This window comes from Bemisia tabaci, chromosome 1 (genome assembly GCF_918797505.1).
Source record: "Bemisia tabaci chromosome 1, PGI_BMITA_v3".
In the NCBI taxonomy this organism is placed as follows: Eukaryota; Metazoa; Arthropoda; class Insecta; order Hemiptera; family Aleyrodidae; genus Bemisia; species Bemisia tabaci.
Window position 1 is genome coordinate 88265845 of NC_092793.1, and position 14623 is coordinate 88280467.

The 14623-nt window shown below is 39.7% G+C and overlaps 1 protein-coding gene across 1 annotated transcript in view; it reads left to right on the forward strand.

The window, feature by feature from the left end:
• Positions 1-14623, forward strand: part of Dhc36C (Dynein heavy chain at 36C) — a 542513-nt gene that overhangs the window by 52217 nt on the left and 475673 nt on the right. The window contains exon 3 of the mRNA XM_072306421.1: positions 12582-13031. Coding sequence (XP_072162522.1) covers positions 12690-13031 — 342 coding nt within the window. The 5' untranslated portion in view covers positions 12582-12689. The remainder of the gene's footprint in view (positions 1-12581; positions 13032-14623) is intronic.

Sequence of the window (14623 nt, forward strand, 5' to 3'; positions counted from 1 at the left end):
TCGAGGTTAAGTGCCAGTTGCCGTGCTCCTCGTTCGACCGCAGATGACTCTTGTGAGAAATGCTATCAAGTTAGTGAAGATTTTCGGCAATATATATCAAAGATCTGGGAGGAAGAAAGAAAAAATCGAAAAATGTCAACAGGCGCATGCTCTGATGGAGAATGTGACTTCGCATTTCAAGTGCAAAAAGCTCACCGCGAAAGGAAGATAGGTGGCAAGTCAGATGCATGTAAAGTAACTTCTACATCAAATTTTTGTCGTAAAACTAAAGTAGAAGATAGCGCTCTTTTATTGTGCTGCAATCGAGAATGCGTACGCGAAAAACAATCGAAATCATCCACGACTAAACTAGCTAATGAAATAAATCCCAACTCAACCCTTCTAATGTGCGACCAGAACAAGGTTCTTACAAAAACTGAAAAAACGACAGACGAACTTCTGAATTGCGATCCAGCTCCCGAATTAGAGGAGTGTAAAAATAAGTGCAATAAGCTGTGTTGTGAGGCTGAGTCAAAATTTGGAGAGATGGATAGGTTTGCAATCGCTTCCAAGAGGGGTGGTTGCTCCCCATGTTTATTCACAGCATGTGAAGTTAAACGAAAGGCTTCTGTAGGGGTTCAAGTTTCAACCAGCCCCGAAAATTCCTTTTGTGATGGCCAATCTGCAAAACTTATATCTGATGGCTCAAACCCCGATCGAGACATGATTGAACCGTCAAAGCCCACCAAAATTATCCAGTCAGAATCAGTCAGACAATCAGACAATGCACGTTGCTCTTCATTACCGTGTTTGCCTCTCAGTCCAGCACTTAGTCTGTTACTCTGTTCTGAGCTCCACCCAGAACTTCTTGAATCACTCTGCAAGAAAGCTTCAAAAGCTTCCAAGACCACGCAGTTAGACTGCACGGAATCAACGAAATCATACAAGTCTAAACGTGCTGGGCAAGACCGGGAAGCACCATCGACGAAATGCAGAAGCCCATGCAGATCCCGTAGGTCAAGCTCTAAAGATAACATGAGAACAAGCCCAAGTCAAGTCTGCGGGTCACTTAATCCTAAGAGTATTAAATGTCTCCAGAAAAAGCTTGGAAGCAAATGTAGATCTTTATTAAAAGAGCAGGGCCTCCTGAATAAAACTAAAGATGCATGCATCAGGAGGCAGTGTTTCAAATGTCGTGTTCGCAAAAATTCTAAGTGTAAGAGAATAGGTCCTCATTTAAGAACTTGCAAGTCATCTGAAAATTCTCACTGCACTCTTAACGGCTGCAAATCAAGAAACAGCTCAAAATTATTCTCGAAATCAGTGCCAGGGGTTAATTCATGCGCAGGTTGTAAGTCGAGGGCCTGCAAAATAAGGTGCAGTAGGAGAATCAAGTCTTTGAGTGAAATGTTTTCGAGGAGGAAAGATTACTGCGCAGTTATTCTTGGCGAAAAAGACGTCTCTGGTAAAAAAAAATGTATGAAAAACAGATCACCTTTTGTTACAATGTAGCTCCAGGAATAAATCAGTAGCAAGGAACTTGGCCCTGAAAGCTCAAAAAACTTAAGACAGGCTCAAAGATGTAAGTTCTGAATTGAAGGTAGGCTGAATTGAAGTACGAAAACAAAGCTCAGAAAATCTTGCACCCAGTAAGAGGAATATGATACCAAACTGAAAAGGTGTGAAACCGAAATGAGGAGATGCACACCTAAATCAGTGTGAAGACCCTAAGAAAAGGCTGAAAAAGTGCACAAAAATTCATCTGAAAAAGTTTTCACAGCATGATTGAAAACGTAATAATGATGATTACAGCAGTCGCTCTGCTTAAATTTAAGCAAATGACTTACGAGGAGGAACCTGGATTAATCCAGGTAAAATCCTCGTCCAAGTTTTTATCCCCGTAAATCTCAGCTCCAACTCCAATTGAAGCTATAAGCGCAAATTTTTTCCTCGCAAAAATACACCTCTTCCTTTTGATAAATTACCTGCTTAATTACCCATTCCGTCAAATTATCTCTCTTCCCGACTCCTAGTCTCTTGTTTTTCTGCAGTCTCTTTCTGTTTTCATTTTCCTCTATTTTATCTCTCTTCCCGACTCCTAGTCTCTTGTTTTTCTGCAGTCTCTTTCTGTTTTCATTTTCCTCTATTTTTTTTATTTTTTTTTCTCAATACCTTTGCTCAATTTTTGCCGTTTTTCTAATCCCTCCTTTGATAGGAATATAGTTACTCATAATCAGAGCATATCGCACCGATTGGTTCAAATTGTCTCTGTACTTTATTCTCGCTCTCCTTTCGGGTAGAGGCGAAGTATTGTCATTAATAAGAAAAAATAAAATAAGAAAAGTTGAAATTTCATCATTTCTAAGGGCCTGAAGGTGCCTGGAGTAAAAAAATCCAAATTTGAAAAAATGTGTGTCCAGTTATATCTCAAAATCTATTCGTTCACTTTCATTCGAAATTTGCATGGAATGCCGTATCTATGGTCTCCTTATGCACATGAAACGATATTGAGGTACGCTAGAATTTGGGGGGCTTGGGGCCAAATTTGATTCTTAGCTAAATCACACGGAGAGCTCATTTTGATGGACTGTAAATTTTGAAAAATGCCTTTAATTCTATAAAGTGGGCATCAAGTACACCATCTCAGTCATTAATTTAAGTTTTTAAAAGATCTTTGGACTAAACTCAAAATTGAAGGGATACGAGGCACAAAAAAAGGGCACTTTGTTCCGCGAGATCCTATAAACAGCTCATATTGAAGGACTGTAAATTTGGAAAAAATGCTTTCAATTCTTAAAAAGTATGGGCATCAAGCACACCTGACACCACCTGGGTCATTAATTTAAAGTAGAGTCCCTTTATACCCAGAGTTAAGACAACTCTATCATCAGCTGACTGGCAGCCGGCCTTGGCTGGCCATGGAGGCCGAAACTAGTGCACCCGAACGAACGATATTGAGGGATAAGGATCAGGAATTCTGCGATGTCTGTTACACAAAAACAACAACATCAACAAATTGATCAATTAAAAAGAAAATGGGATTGGTTTGTGAATAATTTCTGAATCTATTTGCATTTTGGACCGATGGAAATAACAATTTACTCTTGATAAATCACAATTAGATGATATTTTCATTATTTTTGTTCACATTCGAGGTACCGCCATCTTGGTGCACTCGTTTCGGCCTCCATGAGCGAGAACCAATCAGAATTGGATTTTTTTTAGGCCACTTTCAGCCCAACCAAAAGTGAGTTGTCGTAACTCTGCGGGTATAAAGGGACTCTAATTTAAAGGTGGAACCCTGCCACCGTAGTTCAGGAAACCGCCACCACTTGGCGCTTTGCTGAAATCTGTCGTTCTTTCCATGTTTTTCGATGTACCTATCTGGGCGATTTGCCCACACTGAAAAAAAGTTCCCTAAATTCAAGGCGACGCCGTGTTGACCTTAGAAAACTGGATACCTTCTTAAAAAGAGTGGACAAGAAACGAAGTCTTGGATGAAGAACACGGTACCTACCTATTGCCTTCGTCGACAAAATCGTGATTTCGTGAACCAAAACTCCATTTACATTGAAGCACGAAAACGTATCCTTCAAATTAGGAAACACCGCGCGAAGAGTATGCTAGAAGTAAGAAAACATGGTGTGTTGTTTTTAGGAAACGTTTCCTCAAAGAAAGGAAACAGTAACTTGAGAAAAGTGCTGAAAAAGCAACTTATCTGGCAACAGTGGCAGTTCGAGAGAGACGTACGAGAGGCCGCCTTCCTGGGAAAACCCTACCTATGTCATTAAATCAAATTGGTTCCGTTTGAAGCATCAGATTTATACGAGTGGAAAGCTACCTATTTAAAAATAATAATTTAAAAATGGGCACAGACGCGACAAAAAAGAAAAGCTAAGCGTCCAGAACGGCTAGTAAGAAATTGAAAATTAAGATATAACAAATTTGAAAACAAATAATCCAAACTTTATTGCGGAGCGTTAAAAATTTTTCATTTAAAATTTATTTAAAATTTATATAAATTTAATGTAAAAAATTGATCAAGGTAATTTTTGTGTTTTTGTCACATTCTTTTAACGTGATGTTTAAGTGTACATCATGTAGAAAAATATTTTCGAGTAGTGATAGCGTTGAATGAATTAATATGTCTTCATATGAATTTAAGGAAAGAAAAAAAATAATGAGCGAGATAATTTTTATGTGTTTCTTCCACGTTCTTTTTGCGTAATGATAAAAAGTCTGTTTAAAAAAGTCTCAAGTTGTTGCCGGTAAAAAATTCCTTTACTTAAATTTATGTAAATTTTATTTGAAAAATTTTTAGTCTCGCGAAAAAAAAACTTTGTTCTTTTTACATTTTTCGAAAACCTTTCGCAGCCCGCGATTCTCCCGTATGCCGTCGTGTTAAAAAATGCCGAACGGTTCCCAGATAGTTTCCACTTCCCAAGTAGCAGTGATCGCGATAAATAGCGATTTACTTAATCGGAGAATGTATCGCGATTTATTGCAATATTATCTGATAAAAAATCGCAATAAATTGCAATAAAATCGCAATTTTATCGACGGCGATTCATCGCAATATTATCGAGAAAACAATTGCGATAAATTGAAATAAAATTTCGATTTTATCGAACGCGATTTTATAGAGATAAAATTACAATAAATTGCAATTTTTCATCAATGCCCACTAACGCATGAATGACGCTTATGAAAGATGTTCCTATGCCGCCGCCGCCGCCGTTTTTACCAAGGTCCGTTCGTAATTTTACCATCTCTTTTTTTACCAATTATTGGTAATGCTACGAAGACAGACTGGTAAGCTTACCTAAAAACCGGTATTTTTACTGATTTTTTCAGGTAAGAATACCACTTTTATTGGAAATCGATTCCCGGTAACTTTTCCATTTTATCTCGGTAATTTTACCACATTCGATAAAAAATATTGGCGTTTTTACCAAGGTCCATCGGTAACTTTGCCTTCTCACTATTATTGATAATTTTACAGAGACAGACTGATGAGATTACCAATAGAACCTTATTTTACCAACCTTATTTCAAGGTATGAAATAAAATACAGAGGAGGGAAAACAAACAAAAATTCCAATGGAAACTCGGTGTCAGTCTACGCAATGACAAAAGTTGTAATGTTGCGAAGCGCCGATCCACCTAAGAGGCTTCCATTCGCACTAGCCACGTAGTGGCCATAGCCTAGTGGCAATGTGCCGGCCTGCCACCGCTGCGACTCGGGTTCGAATCCCTATGGAGACTCCGGGGATTTTACGCTCGTCTTCGTTAAAGGACCTGACGGCTGAATCTGACGGAGGTCGGCTGACAGCGCCAACCCCATTTTTTTGCGATTTTATCGGCGATAAAATCGCTAGGATCATCAACATCTGAGCGATCATACTCGCTCTTATTGCGATAAAATCGTAATTTTTTTGGGCGATGAAATCGCAGTAAAATCGCGAAAAGATCGAGGATAATCGCTCAGATCTTGATGATCCTAGCGATTTTATCGCCGATAAAATCGTGAAAAAATCGCAATTTAATTTCGAAATATCGCGATTCTTCTGTTGAAAAATGCTACTTGAGTTTCCGGCGAACAAGGGGCTCGGAATGGTCCGTTCATGGATTGACTTCATCGGCGCTCCAGTACATTTTGACCAAAGACATGAAGATGGAGCGCTAAAAGCAAAAAATGAAGCTTCTTTTCAACCACCTCTACTATTGGCTAGAGGATTGGCGGCAAAATTGGGACAAGTTTGAAATTCAAATGTAGGGCGGGAACTGAATAAAATTGCGTAAACCAAGTAGTCTAGGTTGATTTTTGCCCAAATTCACTTACCAACATATATTTTTTTGGCTTTAGGTTATTTCTGGTCCGTCATCGACCAATTAATTTCATTTGGGAGTAACGGCCTGTTTGAACCGGCAGGACTACCATGAGCAGAAGAAAGACTAACTTTATCTGAGATTACTGCCTGTTACCGAGCAAAAGTAGGTAGGTGTATTATAAAAATTCAATGTCCCAACTTTCTTAATATATTCGTTGTAGGCATTTAAAACACGTTTAGAAGAAAATATGTGGAAAATCAAGAGGACAAGTTCAAATCAAATTTCCGTTTGCCGCCATGAATTCCCGCGCTCACTTACACACTCACACAAGCACCCAGCGCCAAATCAGGCTTCACTTTTCCCCCGTACTTTTAGATACGAGCACTCCGTCTTTATGTCTTTGATTTTGACTCTATTGCTCTATTGTACTCAATGGGTTGAACTAACCTACAAGAGAAAGACTGAGGAAGAGACACTACCGCGCAGCCGGCAGACCCGCGCGGGCCTTCTCGCATACGCCACTAGGAGCGCAAGAGTTCCTCATCCGATGTTGCCACATTGCCTCCCGTTCAAGGCACGAGTCTTCCGACTTCTAATCATCGGGGAGAGGGTAGAGGGAGGAAGTTGGTGATTGAGAGGGAAGGAGAGGAGGGGGGAGGAGAAGATGATGGGAGGGGGAGGTGATAAGAGGGGGAGGAGAGTGGAGAGGGAGGGGAGGAGGTAGTAGGAAGTGGAAGGGGAAGGAACAGGTGTAAAGTGACCGGAAAAGGGCGCTTGGAGCCATCGATTCGTTTTTAAATCATAAATAAATGCTAAGTTTATACCAAATTTCATCACGAATAGGTATTGGGATTGAAAGGTTAATAATATGAATATTTAGGGAAAAATTGTTTCCGGGTAAGACTTTCTAAATCATATCTATTCATTTATTTTAGCAAGCGCATATTCTGTTCGTATTAAATTTTATTATACATAGGTTGTCCCAAAAGTACTGGACGTTTTTTTTTTTTTTTTTTTTTTTTTTTTTTTTTTTTTTGGACGAACGGTAGTAAATATCAAAATGCGGTTTGTGTAGTCTTAAATACCGGCTAATTACCGACAAAACAAGACAGATCCGAGCTCTTTAAGTCAAAAAATGACCAAGTTACAGTGTTTTGAAAGTGACTTGTAGAGGTGACCCCTTAAGGATTTTTAGCTTCTTTTCTGGAAAAAACAAAGTTTTGATTAATCAAAAACTCTACAGAGAAATTGTCGCGATCGAATGAAGTTGGCAACATGGTATCAGCCCGGACCTTGCACCCTCCGATTTTTGGTTATTCCCTACGTTGAAAAAGGGCTTAAGAGGCAGGAAGTTTAACTCCATCAACGAGGTAAAAAGAGCTGTTGAAACTTTCTTAAAGTGCATCAGGCAAGAGGAATTCGAAAAAACATGTTTGAAGAAGTGGGAAGAACGGTTGCGGCGCTGTGTGGCAAGTGATAGAAGGTATTTTGAGAAGGAAACTAGTGTCCAGTGGTCCAGTGAAGAAGAGTAAATGCTAGTAATCTTGGTAAGATTCTGCAAAATTGATTTAATAAAACCACTTGAATCTTTAATTCTTTGTTTTTTTTTTCCAGAAAAGAAGCTGAAAATCCTGTAGGGGTCCCTTCTACAAGTCATTTTCAAAACACTGTAACTTGGTCATTTTTTTACTTAGAGAGCTCGGCTTTGTCTTGTTTTATCGGTAATTGCTCCGTCTTTAAGACTACACAAACCGCATTTTGATATCTGCTACCGTTCGTCCAAAAAAAGAAAACGTGCAGTACTTTTGGGACAACCTAGGTAATTATACATTTAACCTTTTACTATCTCCAAACAGACCGGGGGCCCCCTGAAGATAGGCACTCTTTATATCGTCACCTTCCAGGCAAAGTATCACAAGCGCCATGCGACGTTTAAAAATTTCCGCCGCCATTATATTTTTTTACAGAGAAATTGTTCAACAAAGCTGTCCGAAAATTTCACTGAATTTTCTTTGTGCTGCCGATAAAATTTAGTGAAATTTCCAAACAGATTCAACCAACAATTTCTCAGTTAAAAAATATAATGGCGGCGGAAATTTTTAAACGTCGCATGGCGCTTGTGATACTTTGCCTGGAAGGTGACGATATGTATAATGGGGAGACAGACCCCGCTGATTATAATGAATTAAAAAAGAAGTCAACACATCAAACTTCTTAAAAACTTGCTAGAAACACTCTCAAGATGTGTGGAACGAGACATATACAGGGTGATCCAAAAGTCCTCTCCACCCCTCTAACTTTTTACCTAATTGAGATAAAGATTTGAAACTTGGGGGATATTTCTAGGTCAAAGGGAGCTACTTTTCGGCCCCCTAAAATTTTCAGGGGGGCCCCCTTGGGGGGGGGGGGGCAAGGGCCCCCAACTTGCAATTTTCAAATAGGAAGACCCCCTTTGTGATAGCTCGTTCGAAAGAGCATAAAAAAAGAAAACTTTTCGCGCAAACCCGAAGTCAATATCTCAAACCGTTTCAAAGTGGCGGCCGGTTAAAGTTCAAAATGGCCGAAATTTCACACCGGCTATTTGTCGATGGAGTTGCGCGAAAATCGCTATGTAGGGGTATTTTGACACGAGAAAAACGAATTTGACGTTATATTTTCAAAAAAACCGAAATTTCCAAAATGGCCGCCGGTTAAAGTTCAAAATGACCAAAAATTTATTTTTTTATAAATCTAAGTTCAAATTTGTTTATCTTATGCCAAAATACTCTCAAATTCCAAGTTTTAGGCAAATCCATCAGGAAAAAACCAAGGTGAAAATTTTTAGTCATTTTGAACTTTAACCAGCGGCCATTTTGGATATTTCGGTTTTTTTGAAAATCTAACTTCAAATTCGTTTTTCTCGTGTCAAAATACGTTTTGATACCGATTTTCGCGCAAATCCATCGACATATAACCGGTATTAATTTTCGGTCATTTTAAACTTTAATCGGCCGCCATTTTGAAACGGTTTGAGACATTGACTTCGGGTTTGCGCGAAAATTTTTCTTTTTTTTATGCTCTTTCAAACGAGCTATCACAAAGGGGGTCTTCCTATTTGAAAATTAAAAGTCGGAGTCCGTTGCCCCCCCAAGGGGGGCCCCCTGAAAATTTTAGGGGGGCCAAAAAGTAGCTCCTTTTGACCTAGGAACATCCCCCAAGTTTCAAATCTTTACCTCAATTAGGTAAAAAGTTAGAGGGGGTGGAAGGGACTTTTGGATCACCCTGTATGGTCCTTTTCCCCGTATCTATCTCCAAAAAGGGCCCACCGACCTCCAAAGGGCGGCTCGATTATACCTTTCATGTGGGAAAAGAACCGGAGTTATGATTGCGATAAAAAAAAAAAAAAAAAAAAAAATCAAACCCATCAAACTACATGAAAATTAGATGGGCACTCTCTTCAGATTTGTGGAATGTGAGATTATAGTGTTTTTTCCTAGACCTATCTCCTGAAAGTGCCCACCGACCGCCAAAGGGCGGCTCGATACCTTTCATGAGGGAAAAAATCCATGAAATAATAATTCAGTAACATTTTCCGGCTCCATTTTTGGAGAAGAATTTTGTAGTAAGTAAATTAGGATAAAATTTGCGTTGAATGAATGGCTAAGCGCCATTGGACTATCAGGCTGTATAACGCATCGCTGCCTCCTCCAATAGAACGGTGCCGTTTTTTTCTGAGATATTTCTTTCCGATCGTAAAGAAAATATGAACGCGCTATCAATAATATGGAGCCTGAGTGACTTGTCGTAAAATGACGTAAAATCCAAACGGTTTGTCCGTTACATTATTTCAAAGAGACGTCTTGTTACATGCTTTAATGAGGTTTCCAGTAATGGCTCAACTAGAATTCTCTTTCAAGGAGTGGGTATACCCACATGGTAAATTTTTCGTAATGCAGTAAATTCAACTGTAAGCACCTAGTTTAGTTTTTCCGTCCGATGGACAGCAGGTTCTTCCCCTTAACTCAGGAGGGTATCTTAGTAAATAATCTGGTTGTCATGGCAGCATCAAATCTACTTTTACATTCTGTGCTATCAATGTGGTCGTGTAACCAACGTAATGGTATCCACAATTTATTAAATGTAATTCTCAGGCACTGAGTAAATCATTACTTTTTTTCTTATAATATAAGTTGGGTGAAAAGATGTATCCATTGTACGAAACACTTCATCAAGATATAAATGGAAGTCATTTCCACACCATACTGATTCGAAATTTCTGGGAACCCAGAGGTATTTAAGATTCTTTTTTAACTTCAGTACGTAAGCAGGCGAAAACTATTTACCATTCATAAGCTTGCAGGAAGAAAGACCTGCTTGCCGCAACATTGCATGAAATTTTGAAGGAAACCTGCTGCGAATACTCATTCATCTACAACCAGAGGGTACCCCCTCTGACCGCTATGCAGCCCAACCCCCTGAGGATCCTTCGCGCCCTCCAACGTCCTTCCCAAGTAGTGCAGATCGCAATAAGTAGCAATTATATAGTAAAATTTTTGCAATTCCACTGAGTGCTGTGTATTTTGCCTAGCTCCTATTTGAGGGAGCCCTATTTATTGAAACTTATTGGAATAAAATAATTACATTTTTTGAAAAATGAAAATTTTAGAATGTTTCTAGGACATAGTAAGTTACATTTTTGCGTATGCAAAATTTGCAGAAGGGGAGCTATGCAGTGAATTTTTTGTGTCGTCTCCAGCAGAATGCAACAGAGGAGATTTAATGTCAAGCGTATTTGAAGGCACTTAAAAAATACTGCTGATTTGCGTTTCGGGTATAAAGGAAATCGAGACAAAATATAATTTACAGTGTTTTGTAGATTCTGACTGGGGTGGCGACACTGACAAGAAATTAGTAACGGGATTTTTGGCAATGTAGTCTCCTGGGTTACAAAGAAGCAAAACTGTGTTGCATTATCGAGTGCTGAAGCCGAGGTAATTGCACTGTGCAGCTCAGTATTCAGGATTCAATGTGGTATTAGGAAAGTTTTAAAGGATTTTCAGATATATGCGGACATAGCTCATACAGGGTGTTCGAAAAGTCCCCTCCCCCCCCCCTCTAACTTTTGACCTAATTGAGGTAGAGATTTGAAACTTGGAGGGTGTTCCTAGATCAAAGGGAGCTACTTTTTGATCCCCTCCCCAAAATTTTGGGGGGCCCCTCCTTGGGGGGGTTACGGACCCTAACTTTTTTTTTCAAATTTGAAGACCCCCTTTGTGATACCTCGTTCGAAAGAGCATAAAAAAAGAAAATTTTTCGCGCAATTCCGAAGTCATTATCTCAAACCGTTTCAAAATGGCGGCCAGTCGAAGTTCAAAATGGCCGAAAATTGGCACCTCTGCTATTTGCTCATGGATTTGCTTGAAACTCTGAAACTGGGGGTATTTTGGCACGAGAAAAACGAATTTGACGTTAGATTTTTTAAAGAAAACCCTAATTTTTCAAAATGGCCGCCGGTTTAGGCTAAAAGTGGCCGAAAATTTGACAAACTCGATTTTCTGCCAATGGATTCACCTGAAATTCGGTATCTGGGGATATTTTGACCCGAGAAGAACAAATTCGACGTTAGATTTTTAAAGAAACCCTAATTTTTCAAAATGCCCGCCGATAAAGTTCAAAATGGTCAACAATTGGCAACCTCAACTTTTTGCCGATGGATTCGCCTGAAACTCGGTGTTTGGGGGTATCTGGGTAGGAGACAAACGACAAACGTGGCGAAGATATTATCTTCTCATTATTTTTACTATATTTTAAAAGTTAGTAGCTCAGAGGGACGGTTCGCGGAGCGAGTCGCAAGTTCATCGTGAAACGAGGAACCGGAGTTCCAGGAGCACTCCCTGGCTAGGCGTGACAGCTCGCTATGCGAGCTATCACTCAGGCTGGTATTTAATATTGCTTTGCAATTTTTCCTTTTTTCTTCACATATTTCTTTTACGTAAGGTTTTTCTGACTTTTTGATTGCTGCTTATTAGTTTCAAACTTGGAGAGCTCAAAAGATTTTGACCTTCAATGGGCCTGTTGCAAACTTTTGCTAGAGCAAAACTAAGAGTTGTACCTTACAGATAATGTTTCAAAAATCACGATGAGCGCATCGGCAAAGTCTGAAATGCACTCATAACTTCAAAATCTGCCCAAGAAATTTGCGGTTTTTTGAGCTTCCCGCTTCGAAAACGATACTACGGTACAGGTGAACATTTTGTTAGAGGAGTCGTTCCATTGGCGGCAATACTCATCATGGCCGACGCCAGTCCGCCGAAACACCTGTGATGGGACGAGATAACATCTGAACAGGATTAAAACAATCGGCGTGTTTACGTTTATATTTTCCTCGCCCGCCTTAATTGATCTTGAACTCTCCTCGAATTACTCGCGGAACTGCGCAAGCGTCGGCCATGATGAATATTGCCGACGATGGAGGGACTCATCTAACAAAATGTTCACCTGTGCAGTAGTATCGTTTTTGAAGCGGGAAGCTCAAAATAACGCAAATTTCTTACGCAGATTGTGAATTTATGAGTGCATTTCAGACTTTGCCGATGCGCTCATCGTGATTTTTGAGGCATCATCTATAGGAAACAACTCTTCATTCTGCTCTAGCAAAAGTTTGCAACAGGCCCATTTGACAAGAAAAAGAAGTATAATTTTTTCACATTCCTAGGTAGGTATATCAACCCCCAGCCACCTTTATTTTCGTATTGTTACTCAATTACATTTTCTTTTGTTTTGCTCACTAGGTTAATCGAGATAATAGAGCAGTGCTCAATGGTTGTGTAGGACTTCTCTCGTGTAGGCACCTAGCTCACATAAGTTTGGTGCGCTTGTTGTGCAGTGCCTGAAGCCGAATGTTGCCTGATACGAGGCGAAAAGTTCTCGGAATACGATCAATTCAACGGAATGCTCTTGAAAAGAATTTTGAAAAAGCTTTATCAATTAAAAAACTTATAGTTGAGAGTAATTTAGAAAAATTCATGAAAAATTACGTGAAGCTTATCGAAAAAACCTTTTCAACTGAGCTGGAAGATGAGCAGAGTAATGTCGCTTACCTTCATGAGTTTGGAACAGTCCGACCGAAAAAAATGTTTAACTTGCCTGGATACGTTCGAGGACGTCCAGCCCCTTCGTCATTCACGACAATTCGTCCCCCTACATCAAGAGAACACGACAGGAACATGACAAATATCAAGGTATTACGTTTTATAATTGTATATCGGCACTATATTAGGTAGGCATATATATTGACAAGGTGGAGTAATGGTGCTGGGTCCACACCATTTCGCGGGGAAAACAAATAAGCCAAGAAGTTCCAAAAATTGTAATTCAAAATTAAATGTTTTGAACTCTAATGCGTACCAGTACGAAACTAAGGGGGGAGAGTGTTCAGCTCAGGCAGTTTGCATTGGAATATTAAGTTGGAGTCGCGCTGAGAGATCTATACCGGTTTGGGCCTTTTTAGACTTCATTAGCAGATCTTATTCGGCAGTGACCCCAACTTAACATGCCGCAAAATCCAAGACGGCATTAAAACGCCGGCATGGATATGACCCGAGGCATGACATAAAAGTGTGATCCTCGCGCCATCTATCGTCGCTGCTGAACAACTCTCATAACAAAACAAGGAAAACCGCATCTTCAACCAGCCTGATGCCTGATAACGAACGGGAGAAACACATATCCCCGAACTGTGCGTAGGTACAAATGAAAAAAAAAAAAAAACACTAAGAAGTGGCCTGAACTGTATGTAACAAGGTGGAGAAATCTGCCGTGATAGCGAAGAGAGCCGTAACTGCAAAAATGAAGTTCCGAGAAAACGGGCTCAGAAGCTTGTGACCGGAACATTTTATTCAAAGAAGCCTCCGTTCTTTGTCAAATTGCCACTATGCGTCCGGAAGACTCCTAGAAATCATTAGGGGGATTAAAACTCGACCGATTTTATTTTAAAGTACCTACATGAAAAAGGTAAAATTCAGTTTCGTATTGGTTATTGTTAGGCAAGACAGCCGTAAGTGCTATCTTCTGCATGCTTTCGTGGTTGCGTTTTGGACGCACAACAAACACATTTTCAGGTTAGAAATTGGCAGAAGAGGGCGGCACTTTACTGGAAAGCACTGTTTTCATTGGCTCTCATGCACCTACGGCTGTCTTGAAAAAAACTATATAGTCATTTTTTGTGCACTTACGGCTTTCTCCAATGTCTCGTTTTCATTAAATTGGGATGAATTTTGCTGTTTTCGCTGTCTCAGTAATTTCATCTTAAAGAGTTTAGACGAATTTTGAAGAAAACTCGATTTCGAAAATTTTGCACTTACGGCTCTCTTCGCTATCACGACAACAATGGTGCTGGGTCCACACCATTTCGCGGGGAAAGCAAAGCCAAGAAGTTCCAAAAATTATAATTAGAGTCCAAATTAAATTTTTTGAAATGGCGGTTTGAGTGCAATCGATGTATCGCTTTTGAATGTTCGATTTATTGATTTTGATCTTTGAGCTATCAAAATGTAACCTATCTTAACTCAAATCTGGTATATGGGGTGACTTAACCCAAGTGCGGTGGTGCCAACGACGTAAAGATGGAGTGCTCATATCTAAAAGCACGGGGAAAAAGTGAGGCCTGGTTTGGCGCTGGGTGCTTGTGTGAGTGTGTAAATGAGCGCGGGAATCCATGGCGGCAAACGGAAATTTGATTTGAACTTGTCCTCTTGATTTTTCCACATTTCTTCTTCGAAACGTATTTTAAATGCCTAAAACGAATATATTAAGAAAGTTGGGACTGCGTCCT